The sequence below is a fragment of the Pongo pygmaeus genome, chromosome X, assembly GCF_028885625.2.
Source record: "Pongo pygmaeus isolate AG05252 chromosome X, NHGRI_mPonPyg2-v2.0_pri, whole genome shotgun sequence".
Classification (NCBI taxonomy): Eukaryota; Metazoa; Chordata; class Mammalia; order Primates; family Hominidae; genus Pongo; species Pongo pygmaeus.
In genome coordinates, this window is record NC_072396.2 from 109,623,140 (window position 1) to 109,647,188 (window position 24,049).

Genomic DNA, 24,049 nt, shown 5'->3' on the forward strand with positions numbered 1-24,049 from the left:
TTTCTATTATAGCTGGGACACCTAGAGAATATATCTTCTCTCTAGATTGAGTTAATAAACAGTCCATGCTGATCTGTTTCCTCCTGTTACAAATAAGACAGACAATATTATAATTTTGGTAGAGAAAATAATTATAAAAGATTAATTGCTACAGTGGTTAGTTGATGGAAGTAATAACAAGCTGAAATAAAAGGAAAGATTGATTTTTAATGAACATTGATTTTTTTATTTAACATATGCCTCAGCTCTTTTTCCTTAGATGTTATTATGAACTAGAAGATTCACTCATAGTAATGCTGGTTAGAATCTTGAGGAAAACAGCTTTATTTGTCTTCATCGGCTTCTGCAGAAGGGCCACCCTGTTTGTTGGCTAACATCAATGTGAAGATAGTAAGTCAAGAAAGGGGCCCTGGTGCCCAATGTGTGACTACAATGCAGTAAAGCCTTTCATTCCACATTTAGAGACAATCCTTCAAAAGCAGCTAGCCTTATGAGAGAAGGTACAAGTGTCTTAAGTTCATATTAAGGTTTAAATGGCAGATGCTTTTTTGCAGCAGGCTTTGATCAGAGAGTCACAACTTTGTGTGCCTAAAAGCAGGATGGAGAAGAAATTTCTCTAAAATAGAGATCACAAAATTAGGAATATTAGGGCAAAGGAGATATATTGTAACCAAGGCTGCTGCTGCTTGAATTTACAGGTTTGGAACATTAAGGATGATATTGAATAATCATGATTATTCTGTACTTTTTCCTGGATAATCATCTAAATTACGGGACTCTCGGCCTGCTAATTCTAGAAATAAAATATTTTTATCATATGTAGCTTTAGATTAAGTGGCCAGTAAATTGTGTACATCATAATACAGGATTAGGAAGACTATGTAGTTAATTGAGATATTCCTTGCCTCAAGCAATTATCAGCTAATCACAATAAAAAAATGCCATATATTCCAAAGAATAATAGTACTTATGATGTGTTCAGAGCTCAGCAATTTCTGCATTCATTCTGTGTTCGATTTATGAAATCTTCAAACTAGTCAACTACTTAGGCTAAGCTTGGCAAATCTCCATTCATGATTACAGGAAATTTTTAAGGTATTCACAGGATATCTGGCTCTCCCTAAATCTGATTTGCTCAGTAAGGACCTCCATTTTGTCTTCTCACATGAAAGCTATTCCCAAGTCTTTCTTCCCAAAATCCTCAGTTCCCTCAGAACAATAGGCAATCTGTAATACTTGTACATCTGGGCACTTTCGGACAAAGAGCCATAAGGCTGCTATTGCTCTCTTTTGGAATTAGCTCATGAGCTTAGGTGATTTGGAAGAGGAAAGAGCCCATGGAACGGTTGCTACCCATTGACAAAATCCAGTGACTATTTCAGAACTTGAGAAGTATTTGGCATAAAATATTATTGTTTTAATTAATAAAATTGTGTTTTATTAATGGATGTGTGTGATCAATGTCACTTCTTTGCACAACTTCAGGGCATCCCATTAATATTATATGCTCCCAGGAATGCCATTCACATGGAAACTGATTTAAGTGTGCCCCTGGAGTTGGGCAATGAGATGGTATTGTGTGTTACCTTTGGCCATCTAGTATTTATTTGTTTTTCTAACACAACCTAAGTTTTCTTTAGGACAGTGGTTATTAAGCAGGTGCAATGTTATTCCCCTCATTACATTTTGCCAATATCTTGAGACATTTCTAGTTTCACAACTGGGGGAAGGTCCTACTGGCATCTTTGGGTAGAGGCCAGGGAAGCTGCTAAACATCCAACAATGCATGGGACAGTCACCTACAACAAAGAATTTGCTGTTAGTGAATGTTATCTCGCTGAGGTTGAAAAAACCTGCTTTTAGGAGATTCTTCTTTTCTTCATGATTTGCATACAATCTTTCCTAGGCCTTGAGCTCGAAACTTGTTCATTCAGCCTGTCGTTCTGGGATTTTGAATCTTGATCAAAGTGATACAAGGACAAAAAATTTAACCAAGATACAACACAATAAAAGAAAACATATTAAAAAAAACCAACAACAAACCAGTTCAATTCGATGAGGGGGTCAGGATGAAATTATTGTGTAGTCTCTTTTGCTTGCGTATCTAGACCTGGCCTGGTTTCTTTTCTGTTATTAAACCTAGTTCCCCAAACTTCCTGGGCATCCTTGAGATATACTTCTGATAAATTCCCTTTTGGCTTTAATTAGCAAAAGTTTGATTCTGTTCCTTGCCATCTAAGAATGCTATGGGAAGCACACTTTTTTAGAGAAAGAATGTCACCGGGAAGTTAATTTGGAGATTGTGTTTATTTGTTCCCCCAATGTCACATACTATCTTCTTTGCTGGATTATATGAGACATGATTTTTATCCTCCGGGAGCTTAAAAATATAGTTAGCAAGACAAGACATACCCATGTAATGTGAGGTTTAATTTGTATTCAAAGTAGTACATATCATGAACCAAATGGGTGGTTCAAAGGAGTAGTAAATGCTTTAGGATTTAAGAGAGGAGAAAGATTAACTTGGGCTTTTATTAAGGAAGGCTTTCTGGAGGATTCAAGATTTAAACAAGTTTTTGGAGGATAGCTAGGACTTGGGATGAAAAAAAGAAAGGGAGAGGTCTTAGAGTGTTGTGGGCCTGGTAAAATCAGGCAGAACTCAATTCAGGTCCCTTCTTTAGATTCAAGAATAAGCTGCTTGACTTTGGGCAAGTTATTTGTAAAATGTAATATAAAATGTCTTGAAACAGCCTAGAACAGTAGATATTAAGTAAATCATAACTATGGTAGCTGTTTTTATTTGTTACCAAACTTAGAGGAAGACTTTAAGCCAAGATGCATAGTTGGAAATTAATGCAATGTGAATGAGGAAAGTAACTTGTCTATAGCATCAATAAAATAGAAGATAGGTGGGTAAAAAGGCAGGAAAGGCTGGGCACCCTGGCTCACACCTGTAATCCCAGCACTTTGGAAGGCCAAGGCGGGTGGATCACCTGAGGTCGAGAGTTCGAGACCAGCCTGACCAACATGGAGAAACCCTGTCTCTACTAAAAATACAAAATTAGCCGGGCATGGTGGTGCATGCCTGTAATCCCAGCTACTCGGGAGGCTGAGGCAGGAGAATCGCTTCAACCCAGGAGGCGGAGGTTGAGGTGAGCTGAGATTCTGCCATTGCACTCCAGCCTGGGCAACAAGAGTGAAACTACATCTCAAAAAATAAAATAAAATAACATAACATAACATAACATAACATAAAATAGGAAAGTTATTAAGGCTAGACTATGGCTGCCTTTATGTTCCCAGGTGACAAGTTCAGAGTTTATCCTCCTGTAAATGTAGGAAACATTGGTAGGTTTTGAATGGTTAAATGTTATGACAAAAATAGTGATTTTAGAATGTGATTTTAGTGCTAGTATGCTGAATGGATTTGGGAGGATCCATTTCATTGACCATAACACACAAATTCCAAAATAGCTTCATTCACAGAAATTAATGAGTTTCTGTCCTTCTACTCCCTCCCACTTGGTCTTTCTGGCCACCCTAATTAAACAGGTAAGTCAGTAACAAAAGAGGACAATGAAAATTGTCATAACAGTAGGTAACACTTGGGCAATGTTGTCAAATTCATTTATTCAATTAAACAAATGAGTCTACTTATTTTTTATACTAAGTTCATGGAAATTGACCAATCATTTCAGTCAAACCGGTTGATCTGGTTGTACATATAGATAAAATCATTGCCTATCATGGAAAAGAAAAAGTTATTTTGAGCATTCTTCTCAGGAAAGTTAGTGTCAAACATATAAAACCTAGTTTTAGGAAGAAGAAGGCAGTAATAGTAGTAGCTTCACTAACACCTTAAGACTAGTGTCATGGTATACACAGTAGAGCAATTATATTTAAGGATAAATAAATATAAGCAGCTACTGAGGAAAGTGCATTGGAGAAATTGTACATTGAAACGTTAGTAACAAAATGTATCCTTTGCTCCCATTCTTTCAATCAAAGCATGAAGCTTAAGCAGCAAATTCAAAGATTAGCTCAGACCCCAATTAGTCCCCCTTAAGGTCCAGGATAAGATTCCTAATAAAATTGTAAATCTCTGCACTGTTGTTTAGGGGACTTGGTATTGACAGTTCTTTCTTTCCTTTCACAATTAGTAACTGAGTTTCAGATGAGATTTAAAAATAAAAATAAACAAGAAATGAGCTTGCCTGCCTGTGGCAGCATGCACTCTAGCTAATCTGCAAATGCTATAATTATGCAAGGTGCTGATAGATTTGTCTCTGGGCTGGTGGTCAGGATCCAGATGAACTGCTGCAGTTGCTGCTTTATCATCACAAATGTTCTGCACTTCTTAGCAATTCTCAGGCCTAAACATGATATTGGAATTTAAAGAGGCACCATAGCCTTATATCCCATTGAGATGTGCTGGGTTAAGTGCCAGTTCATCTCTTTCCATTCACGGGTTTAGGGGGAAAAGGTGTATATGTGTGGGGTGTCCTACAGGGATCATGTTTCAACTGGCTGTTAGCCACAAAGCCATTCCCATTGGACTAGGAACCCTAGTGTAATTATTGTGGAGTCAAAGAGGCTAAAACCACTGACTCAGTACTGATCTCTTTACCTGTCTACTGCCTACAACTTACATCCTGTTTTCCTATTCATCCTGCAGGTGGGGGCTTTTGGTCACAAGGGGACACCAAATAAGACAATATAAGCTTCATTTAACTTCATATCTAAATTGGCCACATTTGTAACTGTCTTCTTTACCTTACAAGGTCATCATGAAGATAATATGAGCTAATGTATCTGAAAGCACTTTGAAACTTATGAACCACCTATAAATGTAGGACACCTAAAATTATCATTAATATTAGTGAATGTCACTTCAGCAATTGATATTTAACAATAATAAAATTAGGGTAAATACATCCATAGTCCATGGCAGAAGATAAGGGAAGGGGAAAACAATGACCCCAAACTCATCCTGCTGAAAGCAGAGCAAGATTGTCATTTCCGTACATGAAATACATTCCTTACAATTGCTTCCCACCTATCACATTCCAGTTAATTCATTTGGAAGAAGGAAATATTTTAAAATAAGATTGCCGAAGAATAGTTTCCAGCAAGCTAAATGTCTATAATTTGGATGTGTAAGGTAAATTGACAATAATTCTATAAAGAAATCAAAATGGGTTTTTTATTAATAAAATGAAAAATGGCTGGATTTAATTTTAATTTTATTTATGTTTTGAATACATAGCATATGGGGATGGTTCAAAATATAAAGGCATATAGTGAAGATTAAATCTTCCTTCTGCCTGCCCATGACACCCTTTCCTTACCCACCACAGTTACTCAGCCATCCACTCCCTCTCTTCAGAGGACACCACTGTTACCAATTGCACATGTATCCATCTAGAAATATTTCATACGTATACAAACATTTATATATGCATATGTATGTTTTATACTCAAAATAGCATGCTGCGCATACTATTTGGGACCTTGTTTTTTTCATTAAACTGTATGTCTTGGAAATATTTTCATATCTAATCTACAGATTTACCTAATTCTTTTAAACAGCAGTATCACAATATGTCATTATATGAAATCACCACAATTGTAACAAGGCTCCTACCATTAGAAATTGAGGTTGTTTCCAATATTTTACTATTACAAATAATAGCAAACTACAACAAAATTGAAAATCTGATATAACTGGATTTTAAATTCAAACATATACATTTTGTTTAAAGTAGATCCCTCATGTTTCTAATAATATTTAAAAATCAGATTATTAAGAGTAACTGTAGTATTTATGAAATGAAGACTAGACATTTTATTAGTAGGTCTAAATTATGCCAAAGTCAAAACAAAAATGATGTTCAATTCCATAAGGACAATGCATATTGTATGTCATCTTGAATGATGTGTTGGAAAAATGAAGGCAATTAATTCACTAAAATTTTCCCACTTCAGGCGGCTCAGGTATTAGGAAGAGAAAGCTAATGTGCCAAAAAGCTCTTTCCTAAGTATATTTCTGGTGCATTTGTTTATTATCAACAACTATTTTGGGAATCTCTCCAAATTTGTATAGTTCCCTAACCTTACCTGTCCTGTAATCAACTTTTATTTCTCTCTTTCTCTTCTAAATATTCTGCAAATAGTATGAGATCTTCTCTCATGTTGGCAGGGAATTCCTAAGCTAGTCAATTAATGGTGGCTTAATCATTATAGCACAATCCTATGCTATTCCTCCTGTGAATTATAAAGAAGTATAAAACATTTCTTTTTAGTAGGTAAGAGTCCAGTTGGATACTTGAAGCAAGACATAAATACAGAATCAGTTAAAGGGAATTCAGGATATAAACAATAGTTTGATATAAGGGTTGTTTTATGACAACAATACACATGACATTATGTAGCTACATGCTGAGTCCTCTCATTTCTTTCTTCCAGGTGCCTCTCAGATTTGTCCTCTCATTAAAAAAAAAAAAATTCCCCAAACTCCAGCCTGGTGTGGCTGCTCACCACCACCCATCCCCACACACTGCAGCATTGTTTCCTCAACCTCTTAGTTTTTTGTTTTTCTCTCAGCCCATTCCACATACCAAGCCAATCATCATTGGACATCACTTCCTTTGAGTCATTTTTTGTTTCAAGATCTACAATGACACTCCAGCCTAGAACATCATGTCCAAATTCCTCTGCCTGTTACTCACAGTCCTCCAGAATTCAGCCCCATCCAATCTATCTAGTTTCATTTTTAATTCATGTTGCTCACAAAACCCCTTCTCATCAGGCTCATTTTCCTCGAAGCATATTATGCTTGTGAAGTTCTACTCTTGTGCCTTGGTTTATGTTGTTAATCTTTCCTGATAATCTTTTGAAAATCTTTTTGAGAATCTTCTGAGAATCTTTTCTTCTTTACTTTCCAATTCTTCTTCATCCCTTAAGTTTTGTATGGAGATCCATTCTCTTCATAAAACTTTCCCCAAACCTTCCAGCAAATATTGACCTCTCCTTTCTCCATTTCTTTACCACCTATATATAGCCTTATAGCTCAAATGCTATATTCTATGTTCCATTCTCTATTATGGTGTGCTAGTCCTGTGTTCGTAGTCCTGTATTATAAATTGAGGGCAAAGATAAAGACTACTTTCTTTCCCTTTAGTGCCTAGCACAAGACTTGGAGTACAAAAGATGCTTAATTGGTATTTTTGATCAATTATCCTAATGAAGATATCATTGCTTTATTATATTGTTTTGGAGGTTGCAGTGGAGAGTGGGGGATAATTCAGAGGTTTAGAAGATTCATGTCACTAAAAATGTCCGTTAGGGTAATATTTCATTGAGAATACCACTACAAAGTATATATGAGGATTTACTATTTCTCAATTATACTTTTAAAATATATATTTCTTTATACTTACAAATGTATAAAAACCACCCAAAATAGTCCGTTTGTTTCACCTTGTTGGAAAATGTAGTTGTCAAAATGGCCTATTTACAGTGAATCAATGGTGCTCTAAATGTGCTGGGAAATAGATATTGTATGGATAGAGTAACAACCCAAGTAGGAAGTAGGAACACTGTCTAATAAATGTTTACACACCATCAAGTCTACAAACATTAAATATCATACATGACAGAATCTTTCTCATCCTGTAATTTATCTCAATTTTTCCATTACTTTCTTTCATTTTCTCTTCTAGCTTTACTGACAGACAAGCCTCCCAAGCCATTGTTCCCCATGGAGAATCAGCCAAGTGTTATAGATGTCCAGCTGGGTAAGTCCCCTCCTTGGAATAACACTTCCTAAACTTGCCCTCTTTTAACAGATGGGGAAAATGGCATGAACCAGGAAAGGTTTATTGCCACTGTTATTACATGCAAATCAATTTGTGTTCTGCTCATTTATAACCCTGGAGTTCAGTGCAATAGCAGTTTAAGGAAATGAGTTTGTATTGCATCAAAAAATGGTAATACTAATTAGTTACACTGGGTATTAAGTGTGCTGTATGACAGAGCTTTTTAATTCTATGATTGATAGATTCATGAGTGTCTTACATTGGTGATTGGTACAGAAAACTTTTCATACATGTCAGCCAAAATTTTTATTTGGACAGCATTAACTCCTGGAGACCAAGCACTTCTTAAAATAAAATACAGGCCTTCGGTTTCGCCTTTAAAATGATTTGATAATATTATTTTCAATATCACAATCCAGGGCCATTTAAAACTTGTTTTTAGGTTGGGATCGTGAATATTTATGAATCATATGATGTTGGGAAAAGTGACAAGTTGACTTATGAGTGCTACTGTCCTTTTACACACTCAAATAAGAACACAAGGTGTTACACCTCTTTTTAGAGCTCCTACTGCTAATCCTTGTAATTTTAAGTACTGTAAGCTAAAAACTCAGAGGCCTGCTAGGATCTCTTTCAAATTGTGGCCTTTAATTTAAATCATGCCCTTTAACATTTGCAAGATTTCATCTGTCTTGGATTTCATTCTAGTATTCTAAATTTCTTCAATTCTAAACAGAAGAACCACAAGAGAACTGAGTAAATATGCTTGAAATGTATTGGGCTTACACTGAATATATGATTTATTGATATTTGTGACCATTGTGGTCTATATCCATTATACAGCTAGGGAAGACAAATTGATCCCAATTTTCACTCACTTAGAAAGGTTTTTGTTTTTGTTTAATTTTTAATTATTGTGGGTACCTAGTAGGTGTGTATATTTATAGAGTACATGAAATATTTTGACACAGGTATACAATGTATAATAATCACATCAGGGAAAATGGGGTGTCCATCACCTCAAACATTTATTCTTTCTTTTTGTTACAAACAGTCCGGTTATAATATTTTAGTTATTTTAAGATGTACAATAAATTATTGTTGACTGTAGTCACCCTGTTGTGCTATCAAATACTAGATCTTACTTATTCTAAGTATATTTGCATGCCCATTAACCATTCCTACTTCCACCACACCCAAAACCCTTCCTAGCCTCTGATAGCTATCATTCTACTCTCTATCTCCATGAGTTCAATTGTTTTAATTTTTTAGTTCCCCAAAATAAGTGAGAACATGTGAAATTCGTCTTTCTGTGCATGGTTCATTTCACTTAATGTAATGGCCTCCAGTTTCATCCATGTTGTTGCAAATCACTGGATCTCATTCTTTTTTATGACTGAATAGTATTCCATTGTGTATATGTACCACATTTTCTTTATCCGTCTGTCTGTTGATGGACACTTAGGTTGCTTCCAAATCTTGGCTGTTGTGAATAGTGCTGTAATAAACATGGGAGTACAGATGTCTCTTTGATATAATGATTTCCTTTCTTTTGGGTATATGCCTAGCTGTGGGATTGCTGGATCATATGGTAGCTCTATTTTTAGTTTACTGAGGAACCTCCAAACCATTCTCCACAGTGGTTGTACTAATTTACATTCCCACTAACAGTGGACATTTGGGTTCCCTTTGCTCCATATCCTCTCCAGCATTTGTTATTGCCTCTCTTTTGGATGAAAGCCATTTTAACTAGGGTGAGATGATATCTCCTTGTAGTTTTTGGAAGTTTTGACTCAACTTTTGATCTTTATAATTCAATTGGGATTGTTGGAAGCTTATTTATATCTTGAAAATAAGAGACAGAAAATTATATTCCTAATGTTCACTTTTCCAAAATGAAATATAGCAAATAGTAGTTTTTAAATAAGCCTAGCAATGTGAGTACCAAAGTTAAGCATTTTAAACAAAACAAAAAGAAATTAATAAACGTGTTGTCAAGAGTGGACTGTGCAAATGGTAAATATTTGGAAATAATGAAGTATTAGACTGTGGCTCTTCTTATGTCCCCTGTATTGTTTTGCAGTCATTATATTTTGTTAGGGCCAAATCTAGATATGCTGATACCCTTACTGACTGTATGATACATTTTACTTACGTTGCTCTACCTTGAACTGGGATAAAAATATTCCAAGGGAACTTTGTGGTTCCAGGGGTTACATGGAGCCATATGATGGTCTCGTATCATTAGTTTACATGGAAATTCAAGTGGATAAATTGTTTTCATACCAAATGAAAACAATTTATCCACATATATATCTATATATCTCTATCTATCTATCTATCTATCTATCTCTCTATCTATCTATCCATCTATCTATCTATATGTAGAAAGCAACATTTGCATGATAAAATGTACATGGTAAGCCCAGGCCCAGTGGCTCACGCTTGTAATCCCAGCACTTTGGGAGGCCGAGGGCAGATCACAAGGTCAGGAGATCGAGACCATCCTGATTAACATGGTGAAACCCCGTCTCTACTAAAAGTACAAAAAAGTAGCCAGGCATGGTGGTAGGCACCTGTATTCCCAGCTACTTGGGAGGCTGAGGCAGGAGAATGGTGTGAACCCCGGAGGTGGAGCTTGCAGTGAGCTGAGATCATGCCACTGCACTCCAGCCTGGGTGACAGAGCGAGACTCCATCTCAAAAAAAAAAAAAAAGTACTTGATAAGATACACAAAATGTGAGTAAATTTTATGTTTTTGGTCCCTGAAGGAATACCTTTTGTACTCTCCTCTGCTATTAGGCACACCACAGCAAAGTTTGAAAAGTATTGATCTAAAGCAAGGAGAAGGACCATTGTAGAAGATACATTCCATTCAGATTCACTGGGTGCAACACCTGTATGTACTGTTCAGGACATCTACAAGATGTGCACTTTGTATAAACCTGTATTCTAACATAGATATATATGCCAAAATACCCTACCAAATACTACCATCCTATAAGATTACTAAAATAATTTACTTCCAATTTACATTAGATGTAAGGCTGAACTTTTCAGGTTTTAGTTTGTAACACAATTGGAGACAACTTTATTGAGAGAAAGATGGAGACCTGCTTATTTTTCATCCCAGAAAGGCTGTTACTCTGAGATGTAAACAACCATATAATTCAGAGAAAGAAAAGCAAAATCAGTCAAACCAGATCTTTGATGTTTCAAGGAGCACATGACTGATTAATTTTAAGTGATTTTAACTCTTTCACGGATTTATTTAGTACCATTTATTCACAATTGGAAATCCTTTTGTAAGTTGCTCTTATACCTCAATAGTCAGATGACATTATGAGCACTATAAATATCAAAGAGCTCCTCCGTGTGCGTGGGAGTTCTGCAGTCAGAATCACGAGACATTAGAAAACACCATGTGTAAAAAAGAGATAGAGAAAGATAACTGGAATTATTGGATATCTCTGTCTATGTCTGGAAAACTTGAAGAATTCAGTAAGGTAATGAAAACTGGAAATTGTTTTACTTCAGTTTCTGAAGTTTATCAAACACATTCAATTCTGGACATCCTCAAGCTAGAACTAAAATTAGAGCTGCCAAGAAATACAAAAATCCAATCCATATGGCTAAACACATTATCAACTTTGGGTTTCCCAAATCCCATTACTTAAAATTTTAGACAACATCATGGTAGATTAAAGCTGGCCATAGATTTTTGGCTACTCCTAATATCTAAACTTGACTTGTCATTCTTCTCCCATTGAATCTGGGTTGGCCGTCGGGACACACTTGACCAATAGAGTGTGGCAAAAGTGATGTTCTGAAATTTTAGAGGCTGAATCAAAAGAAACTTGCAACTTCTGTCCCAGTGTTTTGGTCCACTCTGAAACCACCATGCTGTTTGAAGTTTAAGCCACATAGAGAGGCGCTAGAGGATGAGACACAATATGGTGGGAGAGAGAGGTCAACTAGCATCAAGACACCAATATAAGTGAAGAAGATATCTTGCAAGTGGATCCTCCAGCCCTAGCTTCCCTGGCTTCTGCCATGTAGATCACAGACAAACCACTGAGCTGAACTCTTCTCAAATTTATGACCCCAAAATTCATGAGCAAAGTAAAGTGATTGTCATTTGCCATTAAGTTAGGGGTAGTTTGTTAAGTAATTAGTAGATAACCTGAACAAACATTAATTAGTTTATCTAGAGCATTATTAATTTTATTTTTCCCATGGACAAGAATTTCATGCAGCAATTTTATGCAAAATGAGACACATTTTAGGAAATACTTGAGTATCGGCTTCAAGGTAGTTTTAGAAAACATGGTCTGGAATAAGTGTTTATGTGTTCATTTGAGGGTTACACTCTGTTCTCAGTTCTGAATATTTCTAAAAGGAATTCATTAAATGAAAATTTTCAGTAGAAATAAATACTTTTCATGCATGGAGTTGGCATCAGTACAGATATTTTGTTATGTCTCTAGAGAAAAATAAACATCTTGACTTCTATAGTGGAAGCCATTAGTCATCTGCAAAGTTCTAGAAATTTGCATATGTTTTTGCTGACTTAGTGATGACAGTTTGGTTGTTGCTAAATTGTGTTCACATTGTAATACTGAAAGTAGATTAATCTTCACCAAATAACCATATATTTTGAGATGATAAACACATTCTTAACAAAATAATCTGAAAACTATTGCTCTCACAAAACAAGTCTATGCAACTAAAGTTCCCTGTGGTAATGTATGACATATAAAAGATAAAACAATGTACAACACACACATGCAAAATTCCAATTTGGTCCTGTTATCCTTTATTTTTTCTCTCTCTGAAGGTAAATTTAGCTTTAAATTCGAGAAATAAACCTTGACTATACCAGGGCTAATTCTTTTCTCAGCAGTTGAAAAAAATATATTTTCGATAATTTTTTCTAAGTAAAAAAACACTGTATTACAATATATAAACTTATTTTACACCTTTAATACCAATTTATTAAAATATTGTAAGGACATGTGCCCCATTTGAAATATATTAATGCTAGATAGACCCTTTTTCATAAACTACTTCTTTTCATGAGACCCAAATGCATGCTTTACAAACTGTAACACACTCCTGGAAGCTTTGAAAAAGTCATGAACAAATTTGCATGAAAGATTTGAGATCTGCTATCTAATTTTAATTAAAGGTGAGTTTGAAAATGTGCTCTGTTCTTCTGACTGATGATGATAATTTTATTTTCCTTCCTTCCTTTCTTCCTTTCTTTCTTTCTTTTCTTTTCTTTCTTTTTTCTTTTCTTTTCTTTTCTTTTCTTTTCTTTTCTTTCTTTCTTTCTTTCTTTCTTTCTTTCTTTCTTTCTTTTATTTCTTTCTTTCTTTTCTTTCTTTCTTTTTTTTTTTTTTTTCTTGAGATGGAGCCTTGCTCTGTCACCTAGCCTGGAGTTCAGTGGCACGATTTCGACTCACTGCAACCTCCGCCTCCCGGGTTCAAGTGATTCTCCTGTCTCAGCCTCCCAAGCAGCTGGAATCACAGTCACATGCCACCATGCCCAGCTAATTTTTGTATTTTTAGTAGAGATTGGGTTTCGCTGTGTTGGCCAGACTGGTCTCAAACTCCTGAACTCAGGTGATCCACCTGCCTCGGCCTCCCAAAGTGCTGGGATTACAGGCGTGAGCCATCGAGCCTGGCCGATAATTTTCTTCTTGGAGGTTTCTTAAAACTTAAAATAAACTAGACAGCATTATGCAGAAAATACATATAAACATTTACTTTCTCTTTCTGTGTGAATCAAAAAGGAGGCCCGGGGGGCCTAAGGTAGATCAGAAAAACTCAGACAAATAGAACAGTCCAAGCTAACTGGGTTACTTTTGATGTTTCAAAAAGCCAATAGTTCATTTCTAGACAAATCTGATCCAGTATAAAAGATTCTTTTTCTTTTCTCATTCAGAATTTATTTTATTTTTACAGGCTATTCAAATTCATATTTCATGAGTGTGTTATGTGCTATTGGCTCAAACTGTCTCTATGTGTGTAAGAAGTGTTGATCTTCATTAAAAATCAATTTCCCTAGCATATCAGTTTCTACTGAAAATTATATCAGATCCCTTAAGAGACCAGTGTAAAAGACTCTACAAGAGAATATATCAAAATATAACATTTAATTCAATACTCAGGACTAGAAGGCAAACAAATACCGTTTAATCCCAAATTAGGAAATAAGCTATTCAACCAAATCTATGTTTTTTATAAAACATTATTTACCTAAAAACATTTATTGAGTTCTTACTGGATGCCAGCATGTTAGATCCTGAAAATATAGAGGTGAATTAAATGAATTTCTTGGCCTTAAGGAGTTCTCAATCTAGTGGGGAAACAGATGTGCATAAGTAGAATTGCATCGCAATATGAGAACTGCCAAAAGAGGGAAAAAGGAAAGTGATTTTTCTTGTGGCAGGACCTCATGTACTAAAGCTTCTATATGCTTAGGCTTTCACTAAATACAATGACAAAACTCTGTAGCTTCAACCCAATTACTAGATTTTTCTGAAAATAATTAAGAATTACCAAGAATACAACCTTTTGAAATAATAAATTGTCCACCATTTGCTTTAATGTGGCAAATACTAAAAATGGAAATTTATGATACCCTTGAATCAATTCAGTTTAACAAAATTAGTCAACTCCTTCTAAAGTTGAAATAAAATGAACAATCCAAAGCAAGTCAACAACTGAGCTAAATGTCAAACCAGAATTATTGTTTTTTTATTTTTTTATTTTTATTTTTTTATACTTTAAGAAGAAAATATGGCACATATACACCATGGAATACTATGCAGCCATAAAAAAGGATGAGTTCATGGCCTTTGTGGGGACATGGATGAAGCAGAATTATTGTTAATACAAATAGTAATACATGTTTATTTCATTAGCTGGAGTCATAACTTAGTATATGCATTGTGTGTATAATGGTGGAAGCAAGGGATTTTTAAAATTTTTTATATCATATTCTTACCCTCCTAGTTTCAAATAACTCCTTAAAAACTTTTACGTAATCTTGAATAACTGAACACTATGGAGACTTTGGAGAGTAAGAAGGAGGGTATTATGAACTTACTCAGTTTTCTTGGCATACATAATTGAAGCTAGTTCATGGCAGAATTTCCTCACCCTTGTAGACATTCTAGGGTTAGTGAGTTGTTTCCAAAAGACCTATTTATTCAGGATAACACGCACAAGCTTAGCATGGGCTACCCCAAACTGAAAACCATTCTATTGCCCAGATCATATACCATGTGCATTATTTACAACTTTGGAAAATCTGGGCCAAGCCTTTTCCTTAAGAGGTGGCTGCAGTATTGAGTGAGACTGAAACTGGTTCCCTTACTTTGTCTAAGTTTCTATAACAGCTGTGCTTGTTTTGAGATTTTTAAAGAATGAAATGGGAAAAAAGTTAAGAGTTTACTAAATAGTGTCTGATTATAATCTAACAATGTGATTACGAACATCTCTTAAATAGCATGATTGTTAACCAGTCCTCTATGCATACATTGGTGTTTGGGGGCATTGCTTAGGCTTGTGTCTTATTGAGACACTGATGCAAGTTTGATGGTGTTTCATCATATTTTTAAAAAGCCAAAACCATGATTTCATATATTTGGAACGAAAATTATTTGAGAATTTACTAGGTACTAGGCACTAAAATGGGTATTTGCACATACAGTGTCTTATTACTCATAAGAGCTCAAAGTAGTAGTAGATATTGTTGAATTATTCTGCAGATGAGGAAACGTAACCACAGACAGGTGAAATAGCTTACATGATGTTAAATAATTAGTAAGTGACAAAGATGGGATTTCAACAAGATCTGTTTCACTCCGTAGTTTTTTCTTTTTATTATAGCACACTGGGTATGGTAACATTATCTAGACCCCAAACTCTATCCTAGGAAAAAACTATCATTCTAATAAGGACAGCTAAATAATATTAACAACTATAGTAATTATTATTTAATAACAGCTCTACTATTACAAATAATAATGTTATTACTCTACTTAGTATAATTTAATAACATTTCTAGTACTGCTAAGAATAGCAATTATTATTATAATAATGCTTATTTAATAATACTTCTAATTATTATTATTATTATTTGTAGTGATAATATCAGTAGTAGTAATAGTGGCGGTGGTGGTGGTGGTGGAGCTGTCACTTATTGATTGCTTACAGGGTACTAGGCACTGTATTAAATACTTTATATAGCTTATTTTATTTAATCTTCCCAGCAACTCTTTGTGATAAACCTAACTACTTGCCTCATTTTAACAGTTTTATTATCATATTAGTCATATACCATACAATTGGCAATTTAAAACATCCATTTCAATGATTTTTGGTCTATTCACGATGTTGTGCAAGCATCACCAGAATTTCATAACATTTTCAACACCCCAGAAAGAAACTCTGTACCCACTGACAGTCATTCCTCATTCCCTCATCCTCACCCCTATCCTCACCTTTAGGTAGTCATTAATCAACTATCTGTAACTATAGATTTGCCTATTCTGGATATTTAATGTGAATAAAATATGTAACATGTGGTCTTTTGTGATAGGCTTCTTACATTTAGCATAGTGTTATCAAGGTTCAATCATTGTTATTGCATGTATAAGTACTTCACTCCTTTTCATTGCTAAATAATAATCGACCACATTTTATTTATTCATTAGTTGGTTGATTGACATTTTGATCATTTGTACTCTGTGGCTCTTACGAACAATGCTGCTGTGAGCATTCATGTGCAAATATATGTGTGGACATATGTTTCCATTTCTCTTGTGTATACCTAGGAGTAGAATTGCTGGGTCATTCGGTCATTCTATGTCTAACGTTTTGAGGAACTACCAGACTGCTTTCCAAAGAGACTGTACCATTTTACATTCCTATCAGTAATGCAAAGCATTCCAATTTCTCTACATTCTTGAAAGCATTTGTTATTTTTTTACTTTTAACATAATTATTCTAATGTGTATGTGGTACTATTGTGGTTGAAATTGTGTTTTTTAGTTATATTTCCCTAATGGTTAATTATATTGAGCATCTTTTCATGTGCTTGTTGGCCATTTGTATGTCTTTGGAGAAATGTCCATGGCCCATTTTTTAAATGAGGAAAATGGGCTCGGAGAAGTTATACAACTTGTCCCAGCTAGTAAGCAGCTTGAAAGTAGTGAAGCTAAAGTTGTCACTCTTAAACCTTGCCATAATCCTACTAATATTAGTAGTATTGTTTACAAGGTCCTCTTGTACTTCTTCTCTTTCTTAAAATAGATTTTTGGACAGAAGGTGAGTGATCATATATATGGAAGTTAAAGGGGTGTCTAGTGTGAATTGATTCCGTGAGAAAATAGAAATTATTAAGAGCATTGCTTTAACTTTAAATCTTTGTAACTCAAGCCACAACTCCTTTTTAAATAGCAAACTCATTTGTAAGCAGTATATATGCCTGAAAACTAGCTGTGAAGCACAAGACAATATAGGAAAGTTTTCTGGAGGCATTTACAGTATACTTAAATGGTCAAAAATTGTATGTAACCCAGTATCTGAACAGAGATCAAGAAACTAATTTGTATCATTCAACAATAGGAAGTATAGATTAAAGAGACTTTAAAAATAAGTTAGAGAACTCTCCACTGTTTGAATTTACTAGGAATAAGTGTCAACTGAGTGCACTGTTCCCCAAAAGCATATGATATCTATGTTGATATCAATACCACCAGCTTTGCAGCACTTCTCAACAGTTTCATCTTCTAACCCATCTTATTCAGTGGGTTATAGATGCTTTTTAAAGATCTGGAAAAGAAAAAAACAATAAAGCTACAAATTTTGACTATGTCTAAAATGCCACATGAACTGGGAAAAAGAATAATTTATGATCTCTTTTAATTCAAATATTTTATATAGTTTTATGTAAGTAAAGGCAGATTTTATAGACAAACTTGTAGAAAATTGAGTAAGCTATTATCTGGCTTATTCATAATTGAGGTAGAAGGGTGTTCTCATAATTGAGGTAGAAGGGTAGCTTTGTATCATTTAGATAATTCCATTAATTGTCCTCTATACTTCATTTAAATAAATTTGGCTTAAACTTTGGAAGATCTTTTGCTCCTTTAATAATAGCTCTTTCCAGAAATTACTTAGATATATCAGGAGTGGGATATAAATTTTGGTCCTTTTTGGGGGGGTCAGGGTCTCGCTCTGTCACCCAGGCTAGAATGCAGTGGCATGATTCTGGCTCACTGCAGCCTCCAACTCCTGGGCTCAAGTGATCCTCCTGTCTCAGCTTCCTAAGTAGCTGGGACTACAGGGACACATCACTATGCCTGGTGAAGTATTTTTTAACATTTTTTGTTGAGACACAGTCTACACAGAATAAGGACAAGGCAAGAGATCTGGGAAAAAATACTCAGAGATCTGTGAAACTACAACTAGTAGTTAATGTTCAAGGTAGTAACTTGGAGTTTGGAAGCTTAGAGGTTGCAGAAGCCCCGGCAAGGTGGTAAGCAAAGAAGTCACGTCAGAAAAAAAACTGATCTTGGGTTTCTAACAAGGTGGAAAAGTCAAAGGCTGAAAGCCATCACAAATCAGGCAACAAATGGATACTGAAAGATCAAAGACAGTGGTACTAAACCTGTAAGAGTTTGCTCTTGATTCCCACAAGAGAAAGGTATTGTCACTGTGAACATAGCCACTGAAAAGTGAAGTTTGAAAGAACTGGGTCTTAGAGTGATGCAAAAGAGGGCACACCTGGCAATTAAGATCAGTTAAAGCAAGTCCTTTGGCTGAAAAAAGAAACTCCTTCAAAAAGAGTATAATGTAAACTTGGCCTGATACCAGTTCTAATAAAAAGTCTAGTCTTTACCAATATCTGAATTTCAAAAAAACTGAAGTAATAGTATATTCATCAAGTCCACAAAAAAAGCTTTGATTTTGTTTACAAATGCAATATTAACCTAGGAATAGAGCCTATGTATATTGAAATGTGGTGTATATTTGTAAGACACTTATTTTCCAAGAACAAGAGGAGCTCTGACTCACTGAGGGCCTGTATCAATTTCATTTATTTTCCTTAGTTGTGAAGGTGTTGACTGTATATCTGTTACTATAATGATGATTTTACATTTGTTGTCAAGTTGTTTGATAAAATTGTAACTTGGTGAGATGATAATCATGGTGTGTCTTAAGGCTGATTGTTGGCAAAAGAACAAAAATAATGTGAACATGTGATGGAGAGGGGGCCTACAACAAAGGAGAGGGAAAATTGTGTCAAGGTACAATTTGAAAACTCCTGTAAACCAAAAATAAAATTCTAGGCATCTCTCCCCGCCACAACCATCTGAGTGGCCTCCTCCTCTCGGCCAGGGTGTTCCAAAGTTAACATGAAAAACTGGTTCAGGCCATGACAGGAAGGGAGGATTGGACGTGTCTCGTTATACTCTACTCCCTTTTAGAATTCAAGAAAAGCTGACCAGCATTTAACATCAACACAGACCTTAAGTCTGGTAAGAAACATATACAATCTATTCTCTCTGAAGCCTGCTTCCTGGAGGCTTCATCTGCATGATAAAACTTTGATCTCCATAGCCCCTTATTGTGACCCACACATTCTTTGTGATTGATAATAACTTTCAACCAATTGCCAATCAGAACATTATAAAATCTGCCTATAAACTGGAAGTCCCCTGCTTCGAGTTATCCTGCCATTCCAGATCAAACCAATGTGTATCTTACATGATTGATGTCTCATGTCTTCCTTAAATGTATAAAGGCTGTGCCCTGACCCACCTTGGGCACATGTTCTCAGGATTTCCTGAGGGCTGTGTCACAGGCCATTGGTCACTTACATTTGGCTTAGAATAAATCTCTTCAAATGTTTTACAGAGTTTGATTCTTTTTGTTGACACTCTCTTAGCTCAATTATGGGAAAATGAAAGTTCTTTAGAAAGAAAGAGAATCATGCTAACTTTACATAAGATAATTAAGGAAGGTGAAGGGTTAACTTTAACAATAGTACCTCATATTTATGCAGTATATATTTCCAAGGCATTCAAAGCATGTTTTCAGGCATCATTTAATTAATTTCTTTAGTAGTTCTGTAAAGTATGGTGAGTGTATGATATCATTCATTAACCATTGACACGTGTAGTGATTAAGGTTCTTTGTGACACCCACAAGCAGTTTAATTGAGCGTGCTAGTGAGGAATCAGCTAGATCAGTAGTGAATAAATTATTGTTAGCCTGATCATTATTAGTCAGATCAGAATTTCTGTAACTCTACTATTATGTATGTACACATATGAATGCTATTATATATATGTAAAATTTATAGCAGGGATGATGTGTGTACTCACTTCTGTCTGTGTTTCCACTTCCTTTCTCAGTCAAGTGGTTTGCTTATTAACCTAATAATAGCTGTTCTCATGAGTGACCGGTCACTTTGTATATAAAGTAGCTCTTAAACTTTGCTACTCTGCTTGCATTTACTTTTTGGTTCTCAATGTTGATTCCTGTGACTTTAGTTTTTATATTCTTTTGATGTACAAAGAATTCTTAAATATATTTATTGGGTATATATGACATTTAAAACCATATAATCTATAGTGATCAGATGAAGGCAATTAGCCAGTGAAATGTAAATCAAAATCACAATAAAGAATCACATCATCTCAGTTAGGATGGCTATTATTAGCAGGACAAAAAATAACATGCTGGTGAGGATTAGAAGATACTACTATGAACGATTATAAAAACTGAAGAACTTTGTCAACAAATTCGAAAACCTAGAGGAAAGGGATAAATTCCTAGATACATACAATCTACCAACCTATCATTGAACCAGAAAGATGTAGAAAACTTGAACAGACAAATAATGAGTAAGGATATTGAATCAGTAATAAAACCCCCCAACAAAGAAGATCCTAGGACCAGATGGCATTACTGGATAATTCTACTAAGAACTAATTGACAATATTAATAATAAATGTTAATTAAATTCATTAACAATAACTAAAGAAGAATTAATTCCAACTTCTCTTAAACTCTTCCAGAAAATTGACAAGGAGGGAATTCTTTCAAACTCATTCAGCATTACCTTAATACTAAGGCCAGACAAAGACACTAAAAGAAAAGAAAACTGCAAGCTAGTAACTCTGATCGATATAAATGCCAAAGTCTTCAACAAAATACTAGCAAACTGAATTTGACACCACATTAAAAGGATCATACATCATGACCAAGTGAGATTTAACCCTAGAATGCAAGGAAGTTTCAACATATGAAAATCAGTCAATGTGATATACCACATTAGCAGAACAAAAGATAAAAATCTTTAGAACACATGAATATCTCAGTAGATACATACAAAGCATGTGACAAAATTCAACAACCTTTCATGATAAAAACACTCAACAAAATGAAAGCCATATATGAAAATAGTCCACAGCTAACATCATATTTGATGATGAAAAATCAAAAGCTTTTCCTGTAAGTTGAAGGACAAGGCAAGTATGCCCACTCTTGTCACTTCTATTCAACTTAGTAATGGAAGTCACTGCCAGAGCGGTCAGGCAAGAAAAAGAAAAAAAGACATTCAAATCAGAAATAAAGAAGTGAAAGTATCACTGCTCACCAATGGCATAATCTTGTAGGTAGAAAAACCTACCAATCCCACCAAAAGTTAGAACTAATAAATTCAACAAATTGCAGAATACAAAATCAATATTCAAAGATCATATGCATCTTTATAGACTCAGAATAAATGATCCACAAATAAAATTGAGAAAACAATGCCATTTATAATAGTACAGAAAAGAATAAATTACTTAGGAATAAACTTAACTAAGGAGGTGAATGATTTGTATACTAAAAACACAAAACATTGTTGAGATAAAGAAGGCACAAATAAATGAAAAGACACCTCACATTTATGGATTAGAAGTCTTAGTATTGTTAAAATGTCCATGATTACCCAAAGTGATCTTCAGATTCAAGACAATCCCTATCAAAATCCCAGTGACATTTTTTTTTGCAGTAGATAAATCAATCCTAAAATTCATATGGAAACACAAAGGTCTCCAAATAGCCAAAACAATTTAAAGAAAGAACAACAAAGCTGAGGCCTCAAACTTTCTGACTTCAAAACATACTACAAAGCTACACTAATCAAAGCAGTGTGATACTAGCATAAGGACAGATATGTAGAACAATGGAACAAAATAAAAACAATAGAAACAAACCCACATATATTTGATCCAATTACCTTCAACAAATGTACCAAGACTAAACAATGAGGAAAGGATAATCCCTTAAACCAGGGTCCCCGATCCCTGGGGCCACAGAACAGTACCGGTCTGTGGCCTTTTGGGAACTGGGCTGCAAAGCAGGAGGTGAGTGGCAGGCAAGCAAGCATTACTGCCTGAGCTCTGCCTCTTGTCAGATCAATGGCACATTGGATTCTCATAGGAGCATGAACCCTGTTACGAACTGTGCATGTGAGGGATCTAGGTTGCATGCTCCTTATGAGAATCTAACTAATGTCTGATGATCTGAGATGGAACAGTTTCATCCTGAAACAATCCCCCCAACGCTGTCCCTGTTCATGGAAAAATTGTCTTCCGCAAAACTGGTTCCTGGTGCCAAAAATATTGGGGATACAAATGATCTTGGGAAAACTGGATATCAATACGAAAAATAATGAAATCAGGCCCCTTCTCTTATACCATACACAAAAATCAACCCAAAATGCATTAAAGAATTAAACATAAGACCTGAAACTATACAACTCCTAAAAGAAAACACAGGGGAAAATCATAACACTGGTGTTGGCAATGACCTTTTTTTAATGTGACACCAAAAGTATAGGCAACAGAAGCAAAAAATAGACAAGTGGGACTACAGAAAACTGAAATGCTTCTATGCAGCAAAGGAAATAATCAGCAGAATGAAAAGACAACCTACAAAATAGGAGAAAATATTTGCAAACTATATATTTAACAAAAGTCTAATATCTAAAATATCTGAGTAACTCCTACAACTCAATAACAAAAAACCTGCAAAAATAAACTGATTGACTATAGATAAAAACTTTGCATAGACATTTCTCAAAGAAGACATACAAATAGTCAACAGGTATGTGAGAAGATGATCAATATCACTAATCATCAGGGAAATAAAAGTAAACCATAATGAGCTATCACCTCACACCTGTTAAGATGGCTATTATTATAAAAAGCAAAACAAAAAAAGAGAGAGAAAATAAGTGCTGGTAAGGATATGGCAAAATCAGAAAGCTTGTGCACCATTGGTGGGAATGTAAAATGGTGCAGCCTCAATGGGAAACAGTATGGCAATCCTTAAAAATTAAAAATAAAACTACCATATCATCCAGCAATTTCACTTCTGAGTATTTGCCAAGATGTGGAAAAAACCTAAACATCCATCAGCAGATTAATGGATAAATAAAACGTGGTCTATACATACCATGGAATATCATTCACATTTGAAAAAGAAGGATATCCTGTCATATGCGACAACATGGATTAATCTTGAAGACGTTATGCTTAGTGAAATAAGCCGGTCACAGAAAGACCTATACTGCGTGAAATATGTTTACATGAGGTTTTTAAAGTAGTCAAACTCTTAGAAGCAGAATATAGAATGGTAGTTGCCAGGCACTGGTAGAAGTAGAAATTGGAAGTTGCTGTTCAATGGGTATAGAGTTTCAGTCATGCTAGATGAAAAAGCTCTAGAGGTCTGCTGTACAACAATGGATATATAGATAACAATAATGTATACTTACAAATTTGTTAAGAGGGTAGACTTCATGTTATATGTTAGTTACTACAATGAAAAAAAAAAAAAAAAACAAAAATACAAAACAGTTGGTGAGAAGTGTTCTAACAGAGATCTATTAACTCAGAACCCTAAGGCTTAAAGTATATTCTTCCCTCTACCTTGTCTTACATAATGTGCCAACAATGCTTAGAGATCTTCCTGCTTAGACTGTTCTATATTATTGCTTTAGTAACTTCAAATTAGGATCCCATATTTTTGCTGGGGCAAGTATTACAATCAATTCCGAATCGGTCTCTTTGCCTCCTCTTTCTCATCTTTAATAAATTCTTATCACTATAACCACAAAAAAATTCTATGTTAAAATGTAAATCTTATGCATCTTTCCT

At 34.9% G+C, this 24,049-nt stretch overlaps 1 protein-coding gene across 1 annotated transcript in view; it reads left to right on the forward strand.

The window, feature by feature from the left end:
- The window catches only part of IL1RAPL2 (interleukin 1 receptor accessory protein like 2), a 662,085-nt gene that overhangs the window by 372,588 nt on the left and 265,448 nt on the right, over positions 1 to 24,049 (forward strand). The window contains exon 6 of the mRNA XM_063660227.1: positions 7,722 to 7,796. Coding sequence (XP_063516297.1) covers positions 7,722 to 7,796 — 75 coding nt within the window. The remainder of the gene's footprint in view (positions 1 to 7,721; positions 7,797 to 24,049) is intronic.